Below are 27,961 nucleotides of genomic sequence, written 5' to 3' on the forward strand. Positions count from 1 at the left end.
GGTTGTAAGGAAGGATGAGAAAGTTCTTTATCAATATGGAAAAATCTATAAGATATATAAAGCAAAAAGGACAAGATCCAGAACAATGCATAGAATATGGTACCATCTGTGCTAAAAAGAAGGGAAATATATATATATTCTCTCATTTATTTCTTATGCATTTAAAAAGCTTTAGAAGGATGGGGCACCTGGGTGTCTCAGTCAGTTAAGCATCTGCCTTTAGCTCAGGTCATGATCTCAGGGTCCTGGGATTGAGCCCCGCATCAAATCCCACATCAGGCTCCCAGGGAGTCTGCTTCTCCCACTCCCTCTGCAGCAGCCCCTGCTTGTGCTCTCTTGTTCTCTCTCAAATAAATAAATAAAATCTTTTTAAAAAATAAAAATAAAAATCTTTAGAAGGATATACAAGAAGCTAATGGGGGGGGTGCTGGAATTGCAAGGATTGGGGAAGAATAGAAAGGAGTTTCCACATGTATCTTGTATTTTTTGAATCATATGAAAGTACTAAATTTTTTAAATAATAATTCTTTAAAGATGAAAAAGTTATACACAAAAATGTCAGTGATATTTGAGTAGCAAAATCGTGGGATGTGGGGTTTTGTTTTGTTTCTTTTCAGAGGAATTTTTAACACTGTAGGGTTTCAGACTATAAAAAATTCAAGGGCTGTGGTGCCTGGGTGGCTCAGTCGGTTGAGCGTCTGACTCTTGGTTTCAGCTCAGGTCATGATCTTGGGGTCCTGGGATCGATCCTGTGTCAGGCTCAGCTCTGAGCGCGGAGTCTGCTTAGGATTCTCTTTCCCTCTCCCTCTGCCCCTCCTGCTCATGCTCTCTCTCTCTAAAATAAATAAATCAAATAAATAAGTAAATATTAAAAATTGAAAGAAGAAATATTAAGTCAAACAGAACTCTGTAGACTTTCCACCATGTCCCTTCCAGCGGAAAGCAGCGGTGACATAGAGCGGGGGGCCTCCTTGCAAGGTCTGACTCTCATACCCCTGGCTGCTCCTCTGGCACCTCCAGCCCACTCTGGTTCCCAGGCCATTGCCATCGGGGTAAACCAGACTTTCACCACACCTTCACCACAGACACCCACCCGGCTGGGGGGCAGGTCAGTGAACCCTAGGGGAAACTCAGAACCAAAGGACCCCAGCAGGCAGCCAAGCATCCACCAGGAGGGGCTGTGGCCTGTGCAGGACTCCAGGGAACAGGCAGGCCATCCGTACCTTGCACCTTGACACACTCTGCCTGGCTGAAAGGACTGTGCCTCCTGATGGCCTTCACGAACGTCTGGACCTTCACACAGTATGCAGCCCCTGGTTCCATGGTTTCCAGGTGCACCGGAATGCCCCTGCTCCTCACCACTTTGACATGTTCCTTTAGGAGACCAGAAAACAATTACAGCCTGGGGGGAGCAGAACAGGAAAGGGCAAGAAGAGCCAAGGAAGGAAAGTTCTAGATACTTCCTTTCTGGGATGCATCGAGAATGTTCCCTCTCATTCATTTATTCAGTCATACTTATTTATTTATTTATTAAGCACCTCCTACATGCCAGTTTCTATTATAGGCCCTGAGGTATATAGCACTGAACCAAAAAAGTGCCTGTTCTTGTGGAGCTGATGTGGGGGGCGACAGACAATGTGTGACACATGTCAGGGGGTGATGGGGCTGTGAAACAAAAGGAAGCAAGGCAAGGAGGTAGGAAGAGGAGGAGGCACTCAACAGAGTGGTTAGGGAAGTCCTCTCTCATAGGGTCACATTTGCACAAACACCTGAAGGTCAGAGACCTGATGAGCCGGGGGCGTGGCATGGCCAGTGCTGCCTCAGTGCTGCATAGGAGCAGGGGAGCTGGCGGGCTATGTCTGCTCCCGCGTTCATCCATCTACCCACCTGTCCATCCATCTGTATTCCCCTCCATCTCCACCCGCCCACGGAAGCCTGGGCTCCACGTTTGAACCTGTGGAGGCTTATCTGGGCCAAGCCCCCGTGACTCAGGGTACATGTTCCTCTCCCGGCCCTGGCCCTGCCTGTTACCGAGGCTGAGGAGTGGGCTCCATCCCAAAGAATCTGAGGGGGCTGCATGCCTCCTCCTGCCCAGGTCCCGATCTGTCCGTCATACTACTCCATCTGCCTGGCTGGCAATGTCCTGTCCTACCGCTGGGCCCTGACCCAGCAGGAATAAGTACCGGAAACCATTGTTATTGCTTGCCCCACCTACACGTATCACCTTTCAGGGGATCCTCCCTGTCGAGTAGGTGGAAGGACATGTGCTTTGCACCCCAGATACTGCTATGAGGTCAGGGGTAGCCTAGGCCAGCTCTGTTCACAGATTCCATGAAAGCCCCTTACTACATCCTATCCAGACTTATAATAAAGCCCGTTTTCCTTGTGCTGGCAGGAATAGCCTTTGCAAATCATCCCGGACAGGGTGTCCAGCAGGTCTGACTATCCCTCAGTTCCTGCTCAAGCTCTAGCCCTTCTGTTCGTTTGGCCAATCACTCTGGGAGTGCGGACATCCCACCCAACCCAGTCGGCAGCCAACTATCCCACAGGAGGATGGGCAGTGCCCCACCTAGGCATTCTGGGTGGCCAATTAGCTGATAATCAGACAGGTTTATTCACAAGCCAGCTCCTGGCTCTCTGCCCTGACTTCTGCACCCTACCCAGATACACACCCTTGAGAGGCTTGTGCCAGTCTCATACACTTTTGAAATCATCTAGATGACCTGGAACACCCTGGTCTGCTCCACCTAAACCTGCCAGGGAGAATGGCTGAGAAGCCAGGCTGAGGAGGGAGAAGAAATGCACTGAGAGGTACTGTAAATCGTACTATGTTTGAGTTTAGGGCAAAGAGGCAACGCCCATACTTCAGCAAGTCTGACCTGAGCCTGCGGCAGACCCACACAATTCTTTGAAGAGGAGGCTCTAGGATTGTCAGTGTATTCACATCTCTCCTTTCCCACCCCCCGCACCCAGGCCTGCTCGTGCTCAGGCCACCCCTAGATAGTGAGCACTTCAGGGGACAGCTTTCCTCACCCACCTCTCAGAGGTCTGTGTCTCCTTCCCTGAGGCCTGACTCCAAGGCCAAGGCTGGAAGTCTCACCTTGGCACCAGGCTCCCTCCTCCAGTAAGCCACAAGGAACTCAAACTGGGGCCCCAGGTCTTCCAGCTTAATAACCAGGTGGAAGCCATCCTTGGTGACCTCCATCACAGGCGGTGTGAGGGTGGCTGTTGGCAAGACAAGGGGAGAATCAAAGCCAGTTCCAGACAGGGCTGGTTTCTGTCCTGAAAGACCAGAACCAAGTCATCAATAGAAACATGCTGGGGTGTAAGGAAGGGGGCGGGGTGTGGATGGAACTCCCCAGCATGCAGAAGCCATACCATCATCCCCCTTATCTGAGATCTCGCTTGCTGGGGTTTCAGTTACCTGTGATCCGGAGGGAAGCCCATGGTCCTCCTTCTGATATATGCTCAGAAGGTCAATACACAGTGCCTGAGTCATTCCCTTCACTCCTCCCCTAGGCATTTTAGCATCTCACATTATCACAAGAAGGAGGAGGACCAGTCTAGCACAATAAGATAACTTTGAGACAGGAGACCACATTCACATAACTTTTATTACAGTGTAATTGTTATAATTGTTCTTCTATTATTATTGTTGTTAATCTCTTACTGGGACTAATTTATAAATTCGACTTTATCCTAAGTATGTATGTACAGGAAAAAGCATAGTATATATAGGATTTGATACTCTTCTCAATTTCAGGCATCCACTGGGGGTCTTAGAATGTATCCCCTGCAAATAAGGGGGATACTGTATACCAATACTCTCTTGTATTTAGCAGGTACTCAGTAAATGCTTTTTGAATGATGAGCAAATTTTTTTTAAGTGACAAAGACTTAAAATACAATTCTCTTTTTTCACTCCTCTCCTTGACCATAGTAAAGTCTTCTGCTCCTTCTTCAGGAGGCACACATACTCAAGAAAAGTGACTGAATACTCAGGTAAACATCTCTTTCTGTTTTAAAATTTTATAACCCGTGCTCCTCTTTTTACTTTTTTGGCAGAAACTGTTCCTCACCCTGACCCATCTAAGTGAGCAGATGCTATTTCTTAATGCTTGCCAAACACCTGCATGAGCTGAGGTCTATATTGAACAGTTGGGTCCTTTCTTTGCCCCTTAGGAATGAACATTACCTGCAGGGACATGTGTATCTCTGTAGCTCAAAGAGATCAGTAATATATACTAGCTGCTGATGACTTTCAAGCATTAGGAAATCAGCAGCCTGTGGATGGATGGGCCATTCTATTCTCAGTCCAAGAATTCTTCACTTCATATTTCTAAGGGGGATGTTAGAAAGTCAGAGGGCTTTACAAATTCCAATAATCAACTCTAGAAATTACAGCTTAAGCACAAACACCCATATTTCACATTGTTGGATCCCATACAGGATGGCCAGCAGCCGCTGTGGATCCTTTCCCATCAGCAGACCAAGAACAGAAGGGCACACACAGGCAGCCTCCAGTCCCTGGCTACTGATGACGGATCCATACTGGCCTGTCAGATCTAAGCACTGCGGGACCAGAAGGGTTACCCCAATGGTTGGCCTTGGCTTGGGAAGTGCAGTGGGGTGTGTTCTGGGTTAAATCCCCCTGCACTGGGGTCAGGGGGGAATTTAGAGGAAAAGCAGTTCCTGGGGGGAGTTTTTGGAGAGCAGAGCATTTCCTGGCATTTGAAGAGCTGCCTGGATAGGAGACAGGAGACCTGGGGAAGTCATAGACCAACTGTGCAAAACATAACCAGTTCAGTTCAGAAGCTTCAGTTTTAAGTAAACATGATTAAAACTGGATCCTCTCTTCTCCAAATTTATTGAGAGTAGAATTAGAGAAAAGGGCCTAACATCATTTCAGTTCAGAGGAAAATTTCTGATGGCATTGTGGCAGGAACCTCTGTCCTGTGACTCTACATACTTATTTCATCCATCCAGCAGGCTTGGGAAGGCACACACTATTCCTGTTGTTCAGATGATGTAACTGAGCCTCAGAGAAGTTATGTGACTTGCCCAGAGTCACACAGTGAACAGCCAGAATTTGAGCCCATGTCTTTCCACACTTGTAGACTCTGCTGTCTGGGGGTATTTAGCCTCCATAGGAGTGGATCTCAAATCCAGCTATATATGAGAACAACCTGAGGAAATTGTAAACTCCCAGTAACAGAATGCACACAGATCATTTAAATTAGACTCCCTGGGGATGGGCCCCAGACAGGTGGTTCTAAAGCTCTGCTGTAACTGGGGAATGTGTAATCAAGGTGAAGAACCTCTGCTCTCAACAAGGCTTCCCCTGAAGAGGAGAGCCTTTTCAGAAGAGCCTTAAAACAAGATTTTTCACATGCCTGCAGAGAAGTTGGGGTGGCCTTTTTCAAAGACAAAAGAACAGATGTAATGCCCCTATAGGAGTCAGGACTCCATCCTCACTCCGTAGCTAACTCTGCCTGCACAGGGATCACATAGGATGACATCTTCTACCTTCTGGTGCAGATCCAGAGGCTCCTTCCTGTTCCTCAGCTTCTCCTGCAGTAAGACCCTGTTTATACTGGTCTTCTCAGGCACAAGTTATTACTGCACGCCCCTGCCCATGTAGTTTTACAAGCACTTTAGCTCCATCTGACCTGTACCTTCCTTTCCAACAATAGCTGCCAGTTCCCAGCAATGGTCTTGACTAGAGACCCAGGCTCCTAGGAGCTGAAGAGAGGTGGTGCTGGGTGCTGCCTGGGCACTGAACCCTCCAGTGCCCCTCAGCCTCCCCCAGTGCCTTGCACTGGGATCCCACTGCCTCTGCTGTATCCTCTCAGTGACTGGGGAGAGACGCCTGGGCAGAGAAACCCACATTTTGCACCAAAATTCCTATCGGTATCCCATTCTGGTGGTCCCACTCTGCCCCCACCTCTTCCCTCCTCTGCTCTCTGGCTCTCGGCTCCAAGCATCCATTGGGCAATAATAATAGAACACTCACCAATAGCTGAGTGCTATGATAGGACAGCACTGCCCTGAACATTTACACATCTCACCTTATATAGTCCCCAAAACCACCCAGCGAGGCCCTACCTACAGGTGAGGAGGCAGCGAGTCAGCTATCGAGTGGCTGAGCTGGGATTTGAATTATACCTGTCTGACTCAAGAGGGCCAACTGCCCCTTCAAATCTGTCTTCACCTTCCTCGGCCCCTTCCAGCTTGGGCTCCCTGACCTGCTGAATCCTCCTGATTTCTACCCAATCTTATATACTCCTCAGTAACGTTTGACTCATCCTATTACAATAGATGCTGCCCCAAAACTTTCTTTGTCCTCACTCACAGCAGAGGATCTTCAGCTACATCAAGAAAACAGAGATCACCAAAGGCCTTTTCCCTTGCCTTTCCCCCAGCTCCAACCTGGTCACATTATTGCCTGTGCCTCTCAGAGGAGGAGCTACCTTCTCCTTGCCCCCTCCACTCAATCCTCCACCTAGCAGCCCCACCGCCATCCCTAATATTCCATGAAGCCATTTTCCCAAAGACCCATTTAGGGCCCTCCTTCAGACCTATCAGCAGCCCTTCTTCCCTCCATGATGCTACCTGCCATTCCCTCCATTCACTTTTTAAGCCCCGAGGTTTCCCAGGATCCTGTCCTGGGTTCTCTTTGTCCTCATATCTTCTCCCTGGACAATGTCATCTGTTCCCAAGCCTTTAGCTATTAATTTTGTGTTGTATCTGATCTTGGCCTGCCTGAGCCCCAGGGCCTGATTTCTAGCTGCCAATCAGACATCTGTGGCATCTATCTTATAGTAGCCTCGATCTCAAAGAGCCCAAGGCCAGGAGTGTCTCCTATTCCTCCTAGGTTTTCTGTCTTGGATGATGTTCTCACCAACCACAACTGGAAGCTGGACAGCATCATCGTCTCTCCCCACTCCATCTCCCAATAACTGGTTCCGAAGCTCTGTCCTTTCTAACTCATCCATGTCTCTCAAATGTGTCCTCTCCTTCCTGTCCTGTCCCTCACTTCTAGGATCAGGACCAGCCTTGGCTCAGCTGGAATGACAATGCCCTCCTCACTCTTCCCCTGCCCTGCAGACTTGTCCCCAGTTCACTTTCCACACCTCATTCAGAGAGATTGGTGTAGAAAACAGACCTGGCCTAAACCCCCTCTTCTTCCATGACTCCCCTCTACTGATTTTGAAAAGTTTCATGTCAAAGCCCTTCACCACGTGACCAGCCCTTGCTCCTGCTGTTCCCCAAACAAACACACCCTTTTATACACTGGCCATTAGTTGCACTCTTGCCATATTTGGCCACGCATCTGGATTCTTCCCATAGTTTTTTCTCACTCATTCTCCAGGTACTATTACTGTAGAAAAGTTATTCATTTCCCAGTGACGGTTTCTGGTGAGTCTGATAAATGTATAGATCCTATTGCACGAAGAAGCTGTTCACACAGGCAACAAAGACAAGGTTAAGGAGGCACCAGATGGGAGGCAATGTAAGATGTACTGAGGCATGATCAAGGTAGGAAGAAGCAGTGCTAACTCTACCTCCCCACTTCAGAACAGCTTTCTTTCCATGTTCCCCACCACCTGCAGACCCCGACAGAGACAGTCAGGAATGACTTCCAAAGTCTCTTTCAAAATGAGAGGGTGTGTGGGAAGAAGTTGGTAATTTTTTAAATGGACCCATTAGGACTGTGTGTGTTCATGGTACTCTGGCTTTGCAAGGCCAATTTGAGGCTAACAAGAATCCTGACAGTCTCAGTGAATTTGGTTCCTGAAGATGAGGCCAATGGGAGTGGGAGAGTAAGAAGAGAAGCGCCTTACTTGAGTTTCGGTTAAAGGGATGCTGCAGGGTGCTCCAGGCTGAGGTCTGTGAGCCCAGGGTGGCCCTGACACGGAGCTTGTACGGCACAGTGGCAGTGATGTCATCGGTGATGTCACACTCAGGACCTTCAGTGGGTGAGCACCAGCTGCCGGGGATCCAGATGTGGCTCATGTACAGGCTCTCATACTCTCTGGCCAAGAAGAGCAGGGCACAGCGTCACACCAGCCCCTTTTACACAGGCTCAATGACAGGTGCAAGTAACTGCTTCATTCACCTACTTTTTATGGGTCAGCAAAGCAAGCATTTGCTCCACACTCCAGTTCCTCCACTCTCATCCCTCACCAACCATCCATTCTTTCTTAGTCCTTTTATCACCAACCAAGGGAAACATAGGCGTAAACCCCAGTCTGTCCTGGCTTCTCCATCTCTGCAGCACCCCCTCAATCTCAGCTGCTGTCATCCCTGGCCTTGCTATGGTCTCCTGACTGATCTTCCAGCTTCGACTCCTGCCATTCTTCAAACCATTCATCACTCAACAGACCGTGACATTTCTCTCCTTACTGGCTTCCAAAGCACTCAAAATGGAATCCAAACTCTTTCCTGTGGCTGGAAGACTCTCTGGCCTTCTCTCTCACTCTGCCCCTAAACATGATGCTCCCTCTACACTGGCCTCCTTGCCATTCCTCCCACATGCCGAGCTCTTGTTACTGTAGGACCTTTGACTGCCTGTTCACTGTCTCAAATGTTCCATCCCTGCTGTTCATTGGTTGGCTCCTCCTGTCCTTCAGATACCAGCTTAAACATCACCTCCTCAGAAAACATCACCTCCTACCTTCCCTGACCACCTAATTTTTTTAATTTAAATTCAATTAGCCAAGGTATAGTACATCATTAGTTTTTGATATAATGTTCAATGATTCATTAGTTCAGTATAACATCCAGTGCTCATCACACCTGAACCTAATTAAAAGGAGCCTCAGAGTCGACTCTCTATTGCATCAGCCTTTAGCTTCCTCTAGCACGGAATACTATCTGAGGCCACCTCGAGCAGTGCTGCCCAATAGAACACGTTCTATATCAGTGTTGTTCACTGTGGTAGTCACTAGCCACGTGTGGCTATCAAGAACTTGAAATGTGACTGGTATGAATGAAAAACAGACACTTTAATTTAATGTAATTTTAATAAATTTAAATTTAAATAGCTCTCTGTGTCTAGTGCTACCACACTGGACAGTGCAGATCTAGTGTATATATGTCTTTACCCTTCTACTGTCTGTCTCCTCTTCTAAATGTAAGCTCCCCATATCTAGAAACCTTGTCAACTGTACCCCTGAGTCTAGAGGAATGTCTACACACATAAGTGCTCAGTTTGTATTTACTGTTCATGAAACAGATTGAGCGCCTTCTGTGTCCCTGTCCCTCCTCAACAGCTCTCAGAGCCTGGACACCTGGAGAAGAGCAGAGTCCTGCTTGGCCCCAGGTCCAGCTGACCTTTAGGGTCATGATTTATTTTGGTTCCTACGGGCATGCTCTAAGTCAGGAAAACTGAGGTCTCCTCCCACTTCCAAAGGATCTGCATCTCCAATGATTTATCCATCTCAAGTCAGAATCAAACTCATTTCTTAAGATTTTCTTTAGCATTGGACAGTTGGCTCACTGTTGAAAAGAAGCTCTACCAAAATGTGTTTATACACACTTATATTCCCAGAGAGTTCATGGTCAAATCCACAGGACAATTTTCCTTGCTTCTTCAACTGTCCTAATGCCCATGCAGAGGAGGAGACAGTTCATGGGAAATAACCTATCTCTGGACTCACAAAGTCTCCTTGAGCTCTGGAATGAGGACTGTACCTCCAGGAATCAACTACTCTTTAAAGGGAGAAAAATTAGAAGCAAAAAAACTCACCCCTGGTACTCGACAAAATAGTATATTATTTCTCCAGGCACAGTCACTGGGCTCCACGTCAAGAGATGCTTCATGTTGGTTGATTGTACAGAAAGGTTCTGAGGGGCAGGCAGGACGGTCACTCCATCTGGGTTTGAGGCATTTAGACAGGCTGACATGTGGGTTCGTATCAGAGGAATGTCACAGCTTCAAATTAGTTTCTAATGAAAGGCCTCACATGTTAATGAACGAGAAACAATTCTAATTTCATCATACTTATGTTGATGCTAAATTTTTGCTATCGTCATTGTAATTCTGCCTTTGGTGATAAATGGCATATTAACATTAATAATAATAATGGCTAATATTATGAGTATTTACTATGTTCTATCTAGGCCACATGGTAGATTGTTACATGATTATCTCATTTAATCTTCATGATCATATGGGGAGGTAAGGACCATTGGTTTCTCCATTGTACAAATGAGAAAACTGAAGCACATTATTTACAACTTCTATGTCAGATCCACCTAGATGCAGGCCTTGGCTCTGCCACTTACTAACCATGTGACCAAACCAATGCAGGCTCCTGCCACTTTCTCATTACCTCCTTCTCCGCTACTGCCATCCTCGGGGACGAAAACACATCCCTTCACATCCCCCAAGAAGCCAAATGGGGCATCAGCTGCCAGCTGGGAAGTGCAGGTTCAGGTCTGCTGTGGAAGGAATCCAATCCAGAAGGGCACCAAGCCAGATCAGAGACTCCACCAGGCAGACCACAGGCCCTAAGCCAGGTGGGACCCACACATCTCCTCACACAGGTGTGTGTGGTGTGCCCAGAGTGTGCCCAGAGTGGGTCTGCAGTTTTCACGCAGAATCAAAGAGACCTGTGGAAATGAACCTGCACTCCTAAGGAGGTGGGCAGTCCTGGGGTCCATCCTTGCATGCAACCCAGGGTGCAATCTGGATCTTCTGTTATGGCCCTTCTCCTCCCACTTTTACACACTTCTCTTTTAATGCCTAACACCTGCCTCCCTTTGCTGTTACAACTGCAGTGATAACATCGATAACAGTGTGGGAGGAATGGGGGCCCTCACCCGGGGTCTTTTCATCTCTGTGCCTGTCTCCAGATTGGCACCTGTTGTTCGTTATCAAGCCCTGTGACCACGAGGGGATGGGGAGCTGCTGGGGACATCCTGCCTGATGCCCTTGCTTCTCTGATGTAGGACCCTGGTGATACACCTCCATCTCAGTCACAGCATCCATAGCCTGCCCTGCAAGGAAACACCTGGGGTACCCATAGGGAGGCTTTCTACCCTCCCCACTCAACTTTGCAATCACCCAAGGGATGAAAAGGAAAAGAGCCAGCTGCAGTGGGATGGCACAGGAGGGTGGAGCATGGTCCTCTCCAACATCCTTCCTCTGGTAAAGTATACAACACATTTCTCTGGTCAGATATATGGGTATTATATAGCTATGTCAATGTACAACTATAATTAGTGATTTTTAAACTCTCAAAAATTAAATCTCCAGGCCCAGATGCTTTCACTGGAGAATGCCACCAATTATTAAAAAATAAATAAATAAATAAACACCAATTTTACACAACCTCTTAAAAAAATAGAAGAGAAAACCTTTCCAACTTATTTTATGAAGCTAGCATTACCCTGAAACCATAATCAGACAAAGATAGTGTGTGTTTTTAAAAACAAAAACAAAACCCAACAGAACAATGTATCTCATGCACTTAGATGCAAAAATCTTCAACAAAATACCAGCAATACAAATTCAATAACGTATAAAAAAGATCATACACCATGACCAACTGGGATTTATTCCAGGTATGCAAGGTTAGTTCAACATTTGAAAATCAATTAATGTAATCCACCATATCAATAAACTAAAGAAGAAAAATCATACAGTCAATAAAATCTAACACTCATTCGTGATGTAAAAAAGAAAACATCTCTCTTCAAGTTAAGAACAGCAGGGAGTTATCTCAATTTGATAAAGACCATCTATAAAAAACCTACAGCTGGTATCTTACGTAATGGCGAAAGACTAAACGCTTTCCCCCTAAAATCAGGAACAAGGTAAGGATGTTTACTCTCACCACTTTTATTCAACATAGTACTGAAAGTTGTAGCAACTGCCATAAGGCAAACAAAAGATGTAAAAGGCTTTACAGATTGGAAATGAAGCAATGAAACTCCTCCTGTCTGCAGTAACATGATAGGCTATATAGAAAATCCCAGGGAATTGGGGTACCTGGCTGGCTCAGTCAGTAGATCATGCAACTTTGGATCTCAGGATTGTGAGTTTGAGCCCCACATTGGGTGTTAGGTAATACTTAAAAAAAATAAAAGCAGAGGGGCGCCTGGGTGGCTCAGTTGGTTAAGCAACTGCCTTCGGCTCAGGTCATGATCCTGGAGTCCCGGGATCGAGTCCCGCATCGGGCTCCCTGCTCAGCAGGGAGTCTGCTTCTCCCTCTGACCCTCCTCCCTCTCATGCTCTCTGTCTCTCATTCTCTCTCTCTCAAATAAATAAATAAAATCTAAAAAAATAAAAAATAAAAATAAATAAAAGCAGAAAGAAAGAGAGAGAGAAAGAAAGAAAAAAGAAAGAAAACCCCATGTAATCTACAAAAAACAAGACAAAACAAAAACTTCCTAAAACTAATAAGTGAGTTCAGCAAATTCATAGGATACAAGATAAACAAAAAATTAATTGTACTTCTACATATTAACAATGAACACTTATACACCAAAGTTAGAAATACTATTGACAATCACTCAAAAAAAAAAAAAAAAAAAGAAATACTTAGGTATAAACCTAGCAAAACATATCTAGGATTTGTATGGAAAAAACTCCACAATGCTGGTGAAAGATTTCAAAGAAAATCTAAATAAATGGAGAGACATACTGTGTTGATGGATGGGACAATTCAACATAATTAAAACGGTAATTTCCCCCAAATTGATATACAGGTTAAATGTAATTCCTATCGAAATCCATCAAGGGTTTTTGTAGATATAGACAAGTTTTTTCTAAAATACATAAGAGGTAAAGGAACTAGAATAATTAAGACAATTTTGAAAAATAATAAAATGAGAGGAATAAATCTACCCAATTTCAAGACTTACAGTAATTGAGACTATTATGGTTTGGCAAAAAAAAAAAAAAATAGACATTTAGATCAATGAAACACAATAGAGGTCCCAGAAATAGACCTACATAAATATGCTCAAATGATTTTTGGCAAAGGTACAAAAGTAATTCAGTAGAAGAAGGATAGCCTTTTCAACAAACAATACTAGATCAATACGACATCTGTAAGACAAATAATAATTCTAATAAATCCCAGCCTAAATTCCACACCTTATTTAAAAATGAACTCAAAATGGATCATAGACTTAATGTAAAATGTAAAACTCTAAAACTTTTAAGAAAAAACATTAAGAAAATTTTCAGGGCCAAGCAGAGTTGATACCAAAAGCAAGATTCATAAAAGGAAAAATTTATAATTTAACATTATCAAAATTAAAACCCTTTGCTCTGCAAAAGAACCTATTAAAAGAATGAGAAGAGAGGCTACAGAGTGGGAGAAAATCTTTGCAAGCTACGTAGCTCACAAAGGACTCATGTCTAGAACATATAAAGAACTCTCAAAATTCAATAGTATAAAAGCAAATAATAATTAGAAAATGGGCAAAAGACATGAAGAGACATTCCACTGAAGAGTACATACAGATGGCAAAAAAGTACATGAACAGATGTTCAACATCCTTAGCTATTAGGAAAATGCAAATTAAAACCACAATAAAATAGCACTATACAGCTATCAGAATGGCTAAAATTTAAAAAAAAAAAAAAAGCCTGGTGAAAATGCAGAGAAACTGGATCACTTACACATTGCTGGTAGGAATGTAAAATGGTATTAGCCACTCTGGAAAATATGTTAGCAGTTTCTCATAAAACTAAACTTGTGATTACTATATAACCCAGCAATTTCACTCTTGGGCATTTATTCCAAAGAAATGAAAACTTATATCACAAAAGATCTGCACATAAATGTCCATAGACAAACTGGAATTAGCTCATATGTCCTTCAAGAGCTAAATAGTTAAACAAACTATAGTATATCCATCCATGGAATACTATTCAGCAATAAAAAGGAACAAACGAATGATACACAAAACAACTTAGGGAATCTCCAAGGAATTTTGCTGAATGAAAAAAGCTAATCCCAAAAGTTACATACTATATGATTCTATTTATATAACATTTTTGAAATGATAAAATTTTAGAAATTGAGAATAGATTAGTGGTTACCAGGGGTTAGTAACAGTGGGGAAGGGAAAGCGGTAAGAGGGAGGTGGGTATAGTTATAAAAGGCAACAGAAGGTATCATTGTGATGTTGGAAAAGTTCAGTATGTTAACTGTGGTGGTAAATACACAAAGCTATATACACAAATGAGTACAAGTCAAACTGGAGAAATCAGAATAAGATGGGATTATATCAATGATGTCAAAATCCTGGTTGTGATATTGTGCTATCATTTTGCAAAATACCACTGGGGGAACCTGGGCTCCCTGTATTATTTCTTATAATTTCATATGAATCTAGATTTTCCTCAACAAATTTTCAATTAAAAAATACAACTATGAAGTCATCACACTAAAAAAAATAGTATTAATTATGATTATCTGAATGACAGGATATATTTTAAAAGATCATGATGGGATAAACTCAGTATGAAATGTACCTAGGAAAAACATAAAGTTCTACAATTAGATCCAGTCAATTAAATCAGTGAGGGTGACCTGTTTAGGGGGAGTGACCTGATGATTAGGGCACTCAAGGATTTAAGCAACACACCCTGAGGTTGAATTACTGGGTATGTCTTTCTTCATGGGGGGCGCCCAGGCGGGAAAACAGCAAAAGATGTTCCAACTTTCAGGTGGCCCCATTATGTTAATGCAATAATTTGCACTCGCGTTACTCTCTTCTACTTGTGAATTTCCAAATCTAACTTGATTACGGGCAAAATACTCAGTGTCATTCCTGTATCAAAATGAAAACTGCTGCTTCTTGAGGCACCTGGGTGGCTCAGTTGGTTAAGCATCTGCCTTCAGCTCAGGTCATGATCTCAGGGTCCTGGGATCTCAGGTCCACTTATACACAGATCTCTTTTGATAAATACAGTACAATACTATAATGTATTCTCTCTTATGACTTTCTTAATGACATTTTCTTTTTTCTAGTTTACCTCATTATAGAATAGAGGATATAATACATATAGCATTCAAAATATGTGTTAATCAATGGTTTATGATAAGACTTGGTAAGACTTCTGGTCAATAGCAGCCTATTAGTAATTAAGTTTTGGAGAATTCAAAAGCTATATGGGAGGGCACCTGGGTGGCTCATTGGTTAAGCATCTGACTCTTGATTCTGGCTTAGGTCATGATCTCAGGGTGGTGAGATCAAGTCCCAAGTGGGGCTCCATGCTCAGCAGGGAGTCTGCTTCTCTCTCTCTCTCTCTCAATCTCTCTCTCTCTGCTCCTACCTTTGCTCATGCGCTCTCTAAAATAAATAAATAAAATCTTTTTTAAAAATCTAAAAAAAAAGTTATAATGGATTTTTTATTACACCAGGATTGGTGTGTTGTTCAAGGCTCAACTGTATAGTCAAGGGGAAAGAGGAGAGTAAACTTCAAGGGTGAACAGGAAAGACAGATTAGCCGCAGTAAGGAGGGTGACAAACCTGAAAGAATTAGATCTTCAGCCACATTGGATGAGGGTTCTCACCAGAGTTGGAGAGAGATGCTGGAACCCTCTGTATAATCTTTTGGTTCCTTGTAAATATTTGTGCTCTTGTTTCTATAGAACATTGTACTTTTCTCATTCTAGCAGTCTGACTCAAGTATCTTAAGAAAGATCATTGGGTGGAGCTCCTTTGGGTGTTTCCAACAGGGACTTGAGCCTGGTGACAGTGACCTATTAAGATTCAGTGCGGGCAAAACTAAGCAACATATTTTGCACAGAGCTTCATTTACAATGCTGATCTCTCTCTCTTGCAGCTTATTAAGTGTTCTACTGCTGTTGTAACAAATTACCACAAATTTAGCATCTTGTAAAACAACACAGATTTATTATATTACAGTTCTGTAGGTCAGAAGTCTGACACAGGTCTCCAGGGGCCTGTGAGTTGGCAGGACTGCATTTCTTCTAGAAGCTCTGGGGGAGAATCTGTTTCTTTGACATTCCAGCTTCTAGAGGCCGCCTACATTCCTGCTCAAGGTCCCCGTCCTCCATCTTCAAAGTCAACAATGGCTGATTGAGTCCCTTTCATGCTTCAAATTTCTCCTGCCTTCTCTTCTGTCTTCCCATCTCTCTCTCACTGCATCCAGAAAAGGTTCTCAGTTTTTAAGGACCCATGTATTAGATTGGGCCCACCCTGATAATCCAGGATAATCTCCCCATCTCAAGATCCCATACTTAATATTAGTCACATCTTTAAAATTCCTCTTTCCAGGGGCACCTGGGTGGCTCAGTCGGTTAAGTGTCTGCCTTTGGCTCAGGTCATGATCCCAGGGTCCTAGGATCGAGTCCTGCGTCAGGCTCCCTGCTCAGTGGGGCCTGCTTTTCCCTTTCCCCCTGCCCCACCCGTCCCCCACTCCACAGCTCATGCTCTCTATTTCTCTTCTCTCAATAAAATTCCTTTTTCTGGGGCGCCTGGGTGGCTCAGTCGTTAAGTGTCTGCCTTGGGCTCAGGTCATGGTCCCGGGGTCCTGGGATCAAGCCCCGCATCAGGCTCCCTGCTCAGCGGGAAGCCTGCGTCTCCCTCTCCCACTCCCCCTGCTTGTGTTCCCTCTCCCGTTGTGTCTCTCTCTGTCAAATAAATAAAATCTTTAAAAAAAAATTCCTTTTTCCATGGAAGGTGACATAGCACAGATTCCAGTAATTAGAGCATGCACATCTTTGGAGAACCATTTTCCTGCCTACAACGTGGGGCTTGCACTATAGAGGATACTGGTACTATAAACTGACACTATGCGCTCAAATTTCTTCCTCAAACATCGTCAATTATTGCAAGAGAATTACTTTGTATGTGACCAGAAGAAGAAAAGACCAATGCTGAACTAGGACATGGCTGCTAAGCAGGCTGCTGGTACCACTTGCTGCTTGAGTAACTGATGTCTACATCCCAGCTTTAAAAGGTGTGTAAATTCATGCCTCAGGAAAGTGATAGAATACTTCATGGTCTTAAAGTACAGTCTTTGGATCAGCAGCATCACATTACCCAGAAGTTTATTAGAAATACAGACTCTCTTGGGGCACCTGGGTGGCTCAGTCGTTAAGCATCTGCCTTCGGCTCAGGTCATGATCCCAGGGTCCTGGAATCGAGCCCCACATCGGGCTCCCTGCTCAGCGGGAAGCCTGCTTCTCCCTCTCCCACTCTCCCTGCTTGTGTTCCCTCTCTCGCTGTATCTGTCAAATAAATAAAATCTTTAAAAAAAAAAAAAGAAAAAGAAATACAGACTCTCAGGGTGCTTGGGTGTCTCAGTTAGTTAAGCATCAGACTCTCAATTTCAGCTAAGGTCATGATCTCACGGTTGGGAGGTCAAGTCCTGCGTCCAGTCCCCCAAGTCGGGCTCCATGCTCAACGGGGAGTCTTCTTTCCCTTTCCCTCTGCCCCTCCCACCATCCTCAAATAAATAAATAAATCTTAAAAAAAAAAAAGAAAGAAAGAAATCTAGACTCTGAGGTGCAACCTATGCCTTACTGAACCAGAATCTGCATTTTAACAAGATCCCCAGGTAATTCATATGCACATTAAAGTTTGAGAAACATGGGTCCAGAAGCCATTCTCAAACTTGGCTGCCCATTAGAATCACTAGAGAAATGGTTTTGTTTGTTCCTTAAGTCTTATTTTATTTTTTAAAAGATTTTACATATTTATTTTGAGAGAGAGCGAGCACGGGGGGAGTGGCAGAGGCAGAGGGAGAGGGAGAATCTCAAGCTGACTCCACACTGAGTGCAGAGCCTGATGCAGGGCTCGATCCCAGGACCCCAAGGTAATGACCTGAGCCGAAATTAAGAGTCCAATGCTAACTGACTGAGCCACGCAGGCTCCCCTGTTAAGTTTTATTTTTAAATAATTTCAGACTTAGGGGCACCTGGGTGGCTCAGTCGGTTGGGCATCTGGCTCTTGGTTTCAGCTAGGGTCATGATCTCAGGGTCATGGCATTGAGCCTCCCAGTGGGCTCCCTGTTCAGCGGGTAGTCAGCTTGAAAGATTCTCTCCCTCTGCCCCTCCCCCCACTCGTTCACGTGCTCTAGCTCTCTCTCAAATAAATAAATCTTAAAAAAATAATTTCAGACTTAGAGAAGAGTTGCAAAAATAGTACAGAGAGCTCCCATATACCCTCTACTTCAGCTTTCCATGTATACATAACCATAATATAATATGAAAATTAAGATATTAACATTGGTACACTATCATTAATGAAGCTTTAGTCTTTATTTAAATGTGACCAGTTTTCCCCTAACGTCCTTTCTTTTTTCCTAGGAACCAATCCAGGATCCCACATTTGGTTATCATATCTAGTTAGTCTCCTCCAATCTGTTCTCAATCTTTGTCTTTGTGACCTTACCTTTAAGAGTACTAGTCACAGGGACACCTGGGTGGCTCAGTCGTTAAGCGTCTGCCTTCGGCTCAGGTCATGACCCCAGGATCCTGGGATCGAGCCCCGCATGGGGCTCCCTGCTCAGCGGGAAGCCTGCTTTCTCCTCTCCCACTCCCCCTGCTTGTGTTCCCTCTCTCACTGTCTCTCTCTCTCTGTCAAAATAAATAAAAATCTTAAAAAAAAAAAAAAAAAAAAGAGTACTAGTCAGGGAGAAGAGTCCAAAATCTCGGAGGAGGAGGAGACCTTAATTTCATCTGGTCCCAGGGAATTCAGCTAGATAGCTATCCAATCATTTTGAACACCTGCTAACTCAATCGGAGATCAAAGAAAAGAACAGCAGAAATTCTATGAACAGAAAAGCGACCACTTTCTGGAAGGTAAGACGTTCAGAGAAGTGAATCTGAGGTGATATTTGGGAAGATAGACTGATGGGAGAGGGAGCCAGCTACGGGCAAGTGATAGAGCAGCAGAGCACAAAATCGGAACTTTTAGAAGTCTGCTCCAGTTTGGGACATCACTCAGGCAGCTAAGCGGGGGGAGGGGGGGGCTCGCTGGGACAGTGGGTCTCAGGATCCTCAGGGTCACAGAAAGACCAGGGGTGCCTGAGGTGTGGCAGAGCTCCCGGGTATCAGAGCAGGGAAGCTGGCTGCAAAGAGTGAACCCAGGAGTGGGCTCTCAGTTCACCGTAGCCATAAACCGAGATCCCTGGCAGAACCGAGGAGACCCTACTTCCTCCCCTGGGAGGAGCAGCCTGGGAGTGCGCTGCAGGAATCTGCTGGGTTTGGAAACTCCAAGGGGTCACGTGCCTGAGATAGAAACGCTTGGTCACAGGCCAGAGAAGCACATAGTGTGGCGGGAGACCGGGAGAGAGAGAAAACTGAGGGCTCACTGAGGAGTGGGGCCCCGGGCTCTTGGCTCCTCCAGGGCCAGAGACTGGGAAGCCGCCATTTTCATTCTTGTCCTCTAAAGCTGCACGGAGAAAGCCTTCAGGGAACAAAAGCCACATAGAGCAAACCAGAGCAGCTTACTTAGCCTGGCCCCTAGCAAGGGTGGTTCAGTTCCGCCCAGGACAAAGACATTTGAGAATCACTGCAACAGGCCCCTCCCCCAGAAGATCAGCGAGAACAGCCAGCCAAGACCAAGTTTACTGATCAATGAGAACGGCAGAACTCCAGCACTAGGGGAATACTGCATATAGAAGTCATAGCTTTTTCCCCATGATTCTTTAATCTTTCAACTTTAATTTTTTTAATTTTCTTTATTTTTTTTAATTTTTCTTCTCCCCTTTTCAACGAACTTATTTTATCAACCCCTTTTAAAAATCTCTTTTAATTTTCATTTTTGCATTTACATTCTATCCCTTCATTGTATTTAATTTTATTTAAGTTTTTCTTTCTTTAAAATTTTGGGATGCAGTTTCTTCTAACAGACCAAAATACACCGAAAATCTAGTATATGGCTCTGTTCTATTCACCCGCCTGATCATATTCTCTTTTTTTCTTCTTCCTTTTTTTTGTTCAATTCTTTTTAATTTTCATCTTTACAGTTACATTCTATCCTTTCAATGTATTTAATTTTATTTTTGTATATAGAAGTGTTTCTTTCTTTACAATTTTGAGATGTAGTTTCCTCTAACAAACTGACCAAAATACACTCAGGAGTTAGTGTATTGCTCTGTTCTGTTCACCTGTCTGTTTATATCCTTTCTTTTTTTTATTATTGTTGTTCTTTTTCTCTTTTGATTTTCTTGTCTTTTAATTTCCATTTTTACAGTTACATTCTATCCTTTCATTGTATTTAATTTTACTTTTGTACATATATAAGTTTTTCTTTCTTTATACCTTTGGGATCTAGTTTTCTAAAAAACAGACCAAAATATACAGAATCCAGTGTATTGCTCTATTCTGCTCAACTGTCTGATTAAATTCTCCTTTTTCCTCCCAGTTTTGGGTCTCTTCTGATTTGTTTAGTGTATATTTCTCTGGGGTCGCTGTTGCCATTTTAGTATTTTGTTCTCTTGTTCTATTCTTCTCTGGACAGAATGACAAGATGGACAAACTCAACTCAAAAAAGAGAAGAAGAGGCAGTACTGACTGCCAGGGACCTAATCAATATGGACATGAGTTCAGAATAATGAACCAGAGTTCAGAATAATGATTATAAAGATACTAGGTGGGCTTGAAAAAAGCATAGAAGACACTAGAGAATCCTTTTCTGGAGAAATGAAAGAACTAAAATCTAACCAAGTCGAAATCAAAAAGGCTATTAATGAGGTGCAATAAAAAATGGAGGCTCTAACTGCTAGGATAAATGAGGCAGAAGAGAGAATTAGTGATACTGAACACCAAATGATGGAAAATAAAGAAGCTGAGAAAAAGAGAGATAAACAACTACTGGATCATGAGGGCAGAATTCGAGAGATAAGTGATACCATAAGATGAAACAATATTAGAATAATCGGGATCCCCAAAGAAGAAGAAAGAGAGAGAGGGGCAGAAGGTATATTAGAGCAAATTATAGCAGAGAACTTCCCTAATTTGGGGAAGGAAACAGGCATCAAAATCCAGGAGGCACAGAGAACCCCCCCCCTCAAAATCAATAAAAATAGGTCAACACCCCAACATCGAATAGTAAAACTTACGAGTCTCAGAGACAAAGAGAAAATCCTGAAAGCAGCTCAGGAGAAGAGATCTGCAACCTACAATGGTAGGTTCATTAGATTGGCAAAAGACCTATCCACAGAGACCTAGTAGGCCAGAAAGGACTGGCATGATATATTCAGGGTGCTAAACGAGAAAAATATGCAGCCAAGAATACTTTATCCAGCTAGGATGCCATTCAAAATAGGAGTGATAAAAAGCTTTCAGGACAAACAGAAACTAAAAGAATTTGTGATCACTAGACCACAAATACAATAAATATTGAAAGGGGTCCTCTAAGCAAAGACAGAGACCAAAACTAACATAGACCAGAAAGGAACAGAGACAATATACAGTAACAGTCACCTTACAGGCAATACAATGGCACTAAATTCGTATCTCTTAATAGGTACTCTGAATGTAAATGGGCTAAATGTCACAATCAAAAGACGAAGGGTATCAGACTGGATAAAAAAGCAAGACCCATCGATATGCTCTCTGCAAAAGACTCATTTTAGACCCAAAGACACCTCCAGATTTAAAGTGAGGGGGTGGAAAATCATTTACCATGCTAACAGACTTTATCAAAAGAAAGCTGGGGTGAAGGGGCGCCTGGGTGGCTCAGTTGGTTAAGCGACTGCCTTCGGCTCAGGTCATGATCCTGGAGTCCCGGGATCGAGTCCTGCATCGGGCTCCCTGCTCGGCAGGGAGTCTGCTTCTCCGCCTGACCCTCTTCCCTCTCATGCTCTCTGTCTCTCATTCTCTCTGTCTCAAATAAATAAATAAATAAAATCTTTAAAAAAAAAAAGAAAGAAAGAAAGTTGGGGTGGCAATCCTTATATTAGACAAATTAGATTTTAAACCAAAGACTGTAATAAGAGATGAGGAAGGACAGTATATCATAATTAAAGTGTCTATCCAATAAGAGGATCTAACAATTGTAAATATTTATGCCCCTAATATGGGTGCAGCCAATTATTTAAGCCAATTAATAACAAAATCAAAGAAACATATTGATAATAATACAATAATAGTAGGGGACTTTAACACCCCAATCACTGCAATGGACAGATCATTTAAGCAGAAGATCAAGGAAATAAGGGCTTTGAATGACACACTGGACCAGATGGACTTCAAAGATATATACAGAGCATTCCATCCTAAAGCAACAGAATACACATTCTTCTCGAGGGTAAATGGAACATTCTCCAGAATAGATAACATCCTGGGTCATAAATCAGGTCTCAACTGGGACCAAAAGATTGGGATCATTCCCTGCATATTTTTGGATCACAGTGCTTTGAAACTGGAACTCAAGTCACAAGAGGAAAGTTGGAAAAAACTCAAATACATGGAGACTAAAGAGCATCTTACTAAAGAATGAATGGGCCAACCAGGAAATTAAAGGAGAGTTAAAAAAAAAAATTCATGGAAACAAATGAAAATGAAAACACAACTCTTCAAAATCTTTGGGATGCAGCAAAGGCAGTCCTAAGAGGAAAGTATATAGCACTACAAGCCTTTCTCAAGAAACAAGAAAGGTCTCAAATACACAACCTAACTCTACACCTAAAGGAGCTGGCGAAAGAACAGCAAATAAAGCCTAAACCCAGCAGAAGAGAAATAATAAAGATTAGAGCAAAATCAATGAAATAGAAACCAAAAGAACAGTAGAATAGAACAACGAAACTAGGAGCTGGTTCTTTGAAAGAATTGATAAGATTGATAAACCTCTGGCCAGACTTATCAAAAAGAAGAAAAAGGACCCAAATAAATAAAACCATGAATGAAAGAGGAGTGATCACAACAAACACTGAAGAAATACAAACAATTATAAGAACATATTATGAGCAACCGTATGCCGACAAATTAGGCAATCTGGAAGAAATGGATGCATTCCTAGAGACATATAAACTACCAAAACTGAACCAGGAAGAAATAGAAAACCTGAACAGAACCATAACCATCAAGGAAATTGAAGCAATCATCAAAAATCTCCCAACAAACAAGAGTCCAGGGCCAGATGGCATCCAGGGGAATTCTACCAAACATTTAAAGAAGAATTAATACCTATTCTTCTAAAGCTGTTTCCAAAAATAGAGATGAAAGGAAAACTTGCAAACTCTTTTTATGAGGCCAGCATTACCTTGATCCCCAAACCAGCTAAAGACCCCATCAAAAAGGAGAATTACAGACCAATATCCCTGATGAACATGGATGCAAGATACTACCCAATAGGATCCAACAGTACATTACAAGGATTATTCACCCTACCAAGTGGGATTTATTCCTGGGCTGCAAAGTTGGTTCAACATCCGCAAATCAATCAATGTGATACACTACATAAATAAAAGGACAAGAATCGTATGATCCTCTCAATAGATGCAGTAAAAGCATTTGACAAAGTACAGCATCCTTTCTTGATTAAAACTCTTCACAGTGTACATACCTCAATATAAAAGCCATCTATGAAAATCATTCACAATAGGGAAAAGCTGAGAGCTTTTCCGCTAAGGTCAGGAACGTGGCAGGGATGTCCAGTATCACCACTGCTGTTCAACATAGTACTATAAGTCCTAACTTCAGCAATCAGACAACAAAAAGAAATAAAAGGCATCCGAATTGGCAAAGAAGAAGTCAAACTCTTACTCTTTGCAGATGCCATGATACTCTATGTGGAAACTCAAAAGACTCCACCCCAAAATTGCTAAAACTCATACAGGAATTCAGTAAAGTGGCAGGATATAAAAATCAATACACAGAAATCAGTTGCATTTCTATATACCAACAATGAGACAGAAGAAAGAGAAACTAAAGAGTCAATCCCATTTACAATTGCACCCAAAACCATAAGATACCTAGGAATAAACTTAACCAAAGAGGGAAAGGATCTGTACTCAGAAAACTATAGAACACTCATGAAAGAAATTGAGGAAGACACAAAGAAATGGAAAAACATTCAATGCTCATGGATTGGAAGACAAATATTGTTAAAATGTCTAATGCTACCTAGAGCAATCTACACATTCAAAATACCCTCAACTTTTTTCAAAAAAATGGAACAAATAATCCTAAAATTTGTATGGAACCAGAAAAGACCCCGGATAACCAGAGGAATGTTGAAAAAGATGGTGGCATCATAATTCCAGATTTCAAGCTCTATTACAAAGCTGTAATCATCAAAACAGTATGGTTCTGGCACAAAAACAGACACATGGATCAATGGAACAGATTAGAGAACCCAGAAATGGACCCTCAAGCTCTAGGGTCAACTAATCTTTGACAAAGCAGGAAAGAATATCCAATGGAAAAAAGACAGTCTCTTCAATAAATGATGTTGGGAAAACTGGACAGCCACATGCAGAAGAATGAAACTGGACCATTTTCCTACACCATACACAAAAATAGACTCAAAATGGATGAAAGACTAAAATGTGGGACAGGAATCCATCAATATCCTTGAGGAGAACACAGGCAGCAACCTCTTCAACCTCAGCCGCAGCAACTTCTTGCTAGACACGTCTCCAAAGGCAAGGGAAACAAAAGCAAAAATGGGACTTCATCAAGATAAAAGCTTTTGCACAGCAAAGGAAACAGTCAACAAAACCAAAAGACAACTGACAGAATGGGAGAAGATATTTGCAAATGACATATCAGATAAAGGGCTAGTATCCAAAATCTATAAAGAACTTATCAAACTCAACACCCAAAGAACAAATAATCCAATCAAGATGACATGAACAGACGTTTCTGCAAAGAAGACTTCCAAATGGCCAACAGACACATGAAAAAGTGCTCAACATCACTCGGCAACAGGGAAATCCAAATCAAAACCTCAATGAGATACCACCTCACACCAGTCAGAATGGGTAAAATTAACAAGTCAGGAACTGACAGATGTTGGCGAGGATGCAGAGAAAGGGGAACCCTCCTACACTGTTAGTGGGAATGCAAGCTGGTGCAGCCACTCTGGAAAACAGTATGGAGGTTCCTCAAAAAGTTGAAAGTAGAGCTACCCTATGACCCAGCAATCGCACGACTGGGTATTTACCCCAAAGATACAAATGTTGTGATCCGAAGGGGCATGTGTACCCCAGTGTTTATAGCAGCAATGTCCACAATAGCCAAACTACAGAAAGAGCCCAGATGTCCAACAACAGATGAGTGGATAAAGACACACACACACACACACACACACACACACACACACACACACACAGAGGAATATTATGCAGCCATCAAAAATGAAATCTCAGGCGCCTGGGTGGCTCAGTTGTAAAGCGTCTGCCTTCGGCTCAGGTCATGATCCCAGGCTCCTGGGATCAAGTCCCACATCGGGCTCCCTGCTCGCAGGAAGCCTGCTTCTCCCTCTCCCACTCCCCCTGCTTGTGTTCCTGCTCAGGCTATCTCTCTGTCAGATAAATAAATAAAATCTTTAAAAAAAAAATGAAATCTCACCATTTGCAACAACATGGATGGAACTCGAGGGTATTATGCTAAGTGAAATAAATCAGTCAGAGAAAGACAATTATCATATGATCTCACTCATGTGAGGATCATAGGGGAAGAGAGGAAAAAATAAAACAAGACAAAATCAGAGAGGGAGACAAACCGTAAGAGACTCTTAATTTCAGGAAACAAACTGAAGGTTGCTGGAGGGGAGGGGGGTAGGGTAATGGGGTAACTGGGTGATGGACATTGGGGAGGGCACATGATATAATGAGCACTGGGTATTATATAAGACTGATGAATCACAGGCCTGAACCCCTGAAACAAATAATACATTATATGTTAATTTTAAAAAGAATAGTAGTCAGTTGTTTTGTAGAATATTCCTCAGTTTGAGTTTGTCTGATATTTTCCCATAATTTGACTGAGGTAATACATTTTTAGCATGTATTCACAGGGAGTACATGATGTTAATGTCTTATTGCAGGTGATGTTAACCTTGGTCACTTGGTTAAGGTGGTGTCTCTACTATAAAAGTTACCATTTTCCCCCTTTATAATTAATAAATAACTTAGGGGACATACTTTGACACTGTGTGAATATTCTGCTTCTCAAACTTTTATCCATTAATTTTAGCACTTACTAGTGGCTATTATTTGCAACAATTATTGCTGTGATGTTCTAATTAACCATGATTTACTATTTATTAATTGGAATTCTGTAAGGAAGAGCTGTTCCTTCTCCACTATTTATTCACTCAGTCATTGATTCATTCATTCATTCATTCAACTACTTATATTAGTATGGGGTCATGAATATTTATTTTATTCTATTGTTACTTTGTTACTCAAATTATTCCAGCTTTGGCCATTGGGAGCTCTTTCAGATTGTTGTTCTGTTTGTTTTTTGTTTTGTTTTTTTTTTAAGATTTTACTTATTTATTGGACAGAGAGAGAGCACAAGCAGGGTGAGTGGCAGAGGGAGAGGGAGAAGCAGGCTACCCGCTAAGCAGGAAACCCGATATGGAGCTCTATCCCAGGACCCTGGGATCATGACCCGAGCCAAAGGCAGATGCTTAATGGACTGAGCCACCCAGGTGCTCCTTCAGATTGCTTCTTGTGTCCTTTTTATTTACTCCCACTCCTCAATCTCTTTTTACATGTTATTTTTATTAATAGAATTTTTATTTTTGGAATAATTTTAGATTTACAGAAAAAACTTCAGACAGTACACACAGAGTTTCTACATATCCTTCACCCAGCTTCCCCTAATACTAACATCTTACATAACCATGATGTATTTGTCAAAACTAAGAAACCAACATTGGTACATTACCATTAACCAAACTCTACACTTACTTGAATTTCGTCTGTTTTTCCACTAATGTTCTTTTTTCCAATCCAGGATCCAATCCAGAATACTCATTTCATTTAGGACTCCATCCTTTTTTGAGTACTTTCTTACTTCCCACAAATGCTCCAGACTTGTCCTGTATTTTCTCTGCCCAGTCCTGGAATTAACCACTTCTCTAAGGAGCCCCAGCCAGGAGTTTTGAAAAATTCCAATGCCCAGGAAGCACCCTAGATTAATTCAGAATCTCTGGCTGTGAAACCCAGGCATTCAGTTTTAAAAGCTCCCCAGGTGATTACAATGTGCATTTGAGACTGAGTACCACTAATGCAGACCTTACCTCTCATTGCCAAAGAATAGCTGAAACTATAATGTTAGGTTCCCAAATGTCAAAGACTTAAATGTATTTCCCAGCAGGCTCTATGTTCCCTGAAGACAAGGGACTCCAATTTGTTCTTCTATAATCAGCCCCTAGACCAGAATCCAGCACACAGAAGGTACCAGAAATACCAAATGAATGAAAACTAAGTAAGTGAATCAGGTCTTGGCTCCCTTAGTGAATTTAGCCTCAGCCTGACTTCCTTTTTCCTAATCCCCTATCTATCTTACATTAGACAGTTTTGCTGCTAAGTAAAGGCTACCCACCTCAAAGCCCTTGGGCAAATTTTCCAGACAGAAATCCTTGTATCTCCTCCCTAGAATGATGCCAATGCTGGCTTCCTCCCACTGGGTCTACTATCAACTCCTTCATTTGGGTCCCCTTCTGCCACTTCTACTTCTAATAGCCCTTATAGCAAATGCTCAGAAAAGGTAGCAGCATCTTTATTCCCTGTACTTCGTCTGTCCTCCCTTTTCCTAGCCTGCTTCAGTGTCTCAGCTTCTGCAGAGAGCACAGGCTCTGGAACCAGCCAAACCAGAGTCAAATCTCAATTCTCCCACTTACTAGATGTATACATTTGGGCAAATTACTGAACCTCTCTGAATCTCTGTTTCATAGTATGTAAAATGGTGATAATACCACATACTTTGCAGGATTGTGAGAAGTCAAGAGAACATTTTTGCTAAACTAGAGCACAGTGTGAGCTCAGAAATGGCCACTG

The 27,961-nt window shown here is 42.7% G+C and overlaps 1 protein-coding gene across 3 annotated transcripts in view; it reads right to left on the bottom strand.

Moving 5' to 3' along the window:
* IL20RB (interleukin 20 receptor subunit beta) overlaps positions 1–27,961 on the bottom strand; it is a 41,181-nt gene that overhangs the window by 9,245 nt on the left and 3,975 nt on the right. For 2 of the 3 annotated variants that reach the window (XM_064587430.1, XM_045903706.2), the window contains exons 2-5: positions 9,752–9,878; positions 7,845–8,035; positions 3,101–3,225; positions 1,224–1,374 (exon numbers count right to left, since the gene is read on the bottom strand). In XM_064587430.1, coding sequence (XP_064443500.1) covers positions 1,224–1,374; positions 3,101–3,225; positions 7,845–8,035; positions 9,752–9,878 — 594 coding nt within the window. Of the gene's footprint in view, positions 1–1,223; positions 1,375–3,100; positions 3,226–7,844; positions 8,036–9,751; positions 9,952–27,961 lie in introns of all 3 variants that reach the window. The other variant, XM_064587429.1, reaches the window with a different exon arrangement.

This window comes from Mirounga angustirostris, unplaced genomic scaffold (assembly GCF_029215605.1).
Source record: "Mirounga angustirostris isolate CCGP_5_RB_7025 unplaced genomic scaffold, mMirAng1.0.hap1 SCAF_1, whole genome shotgun sequence".
NCBI lineage: Eukaryota > Metazoa > Chordata > Mammalia > Carnivora > Phocidae > Mirounga > Mirounga angustirostris.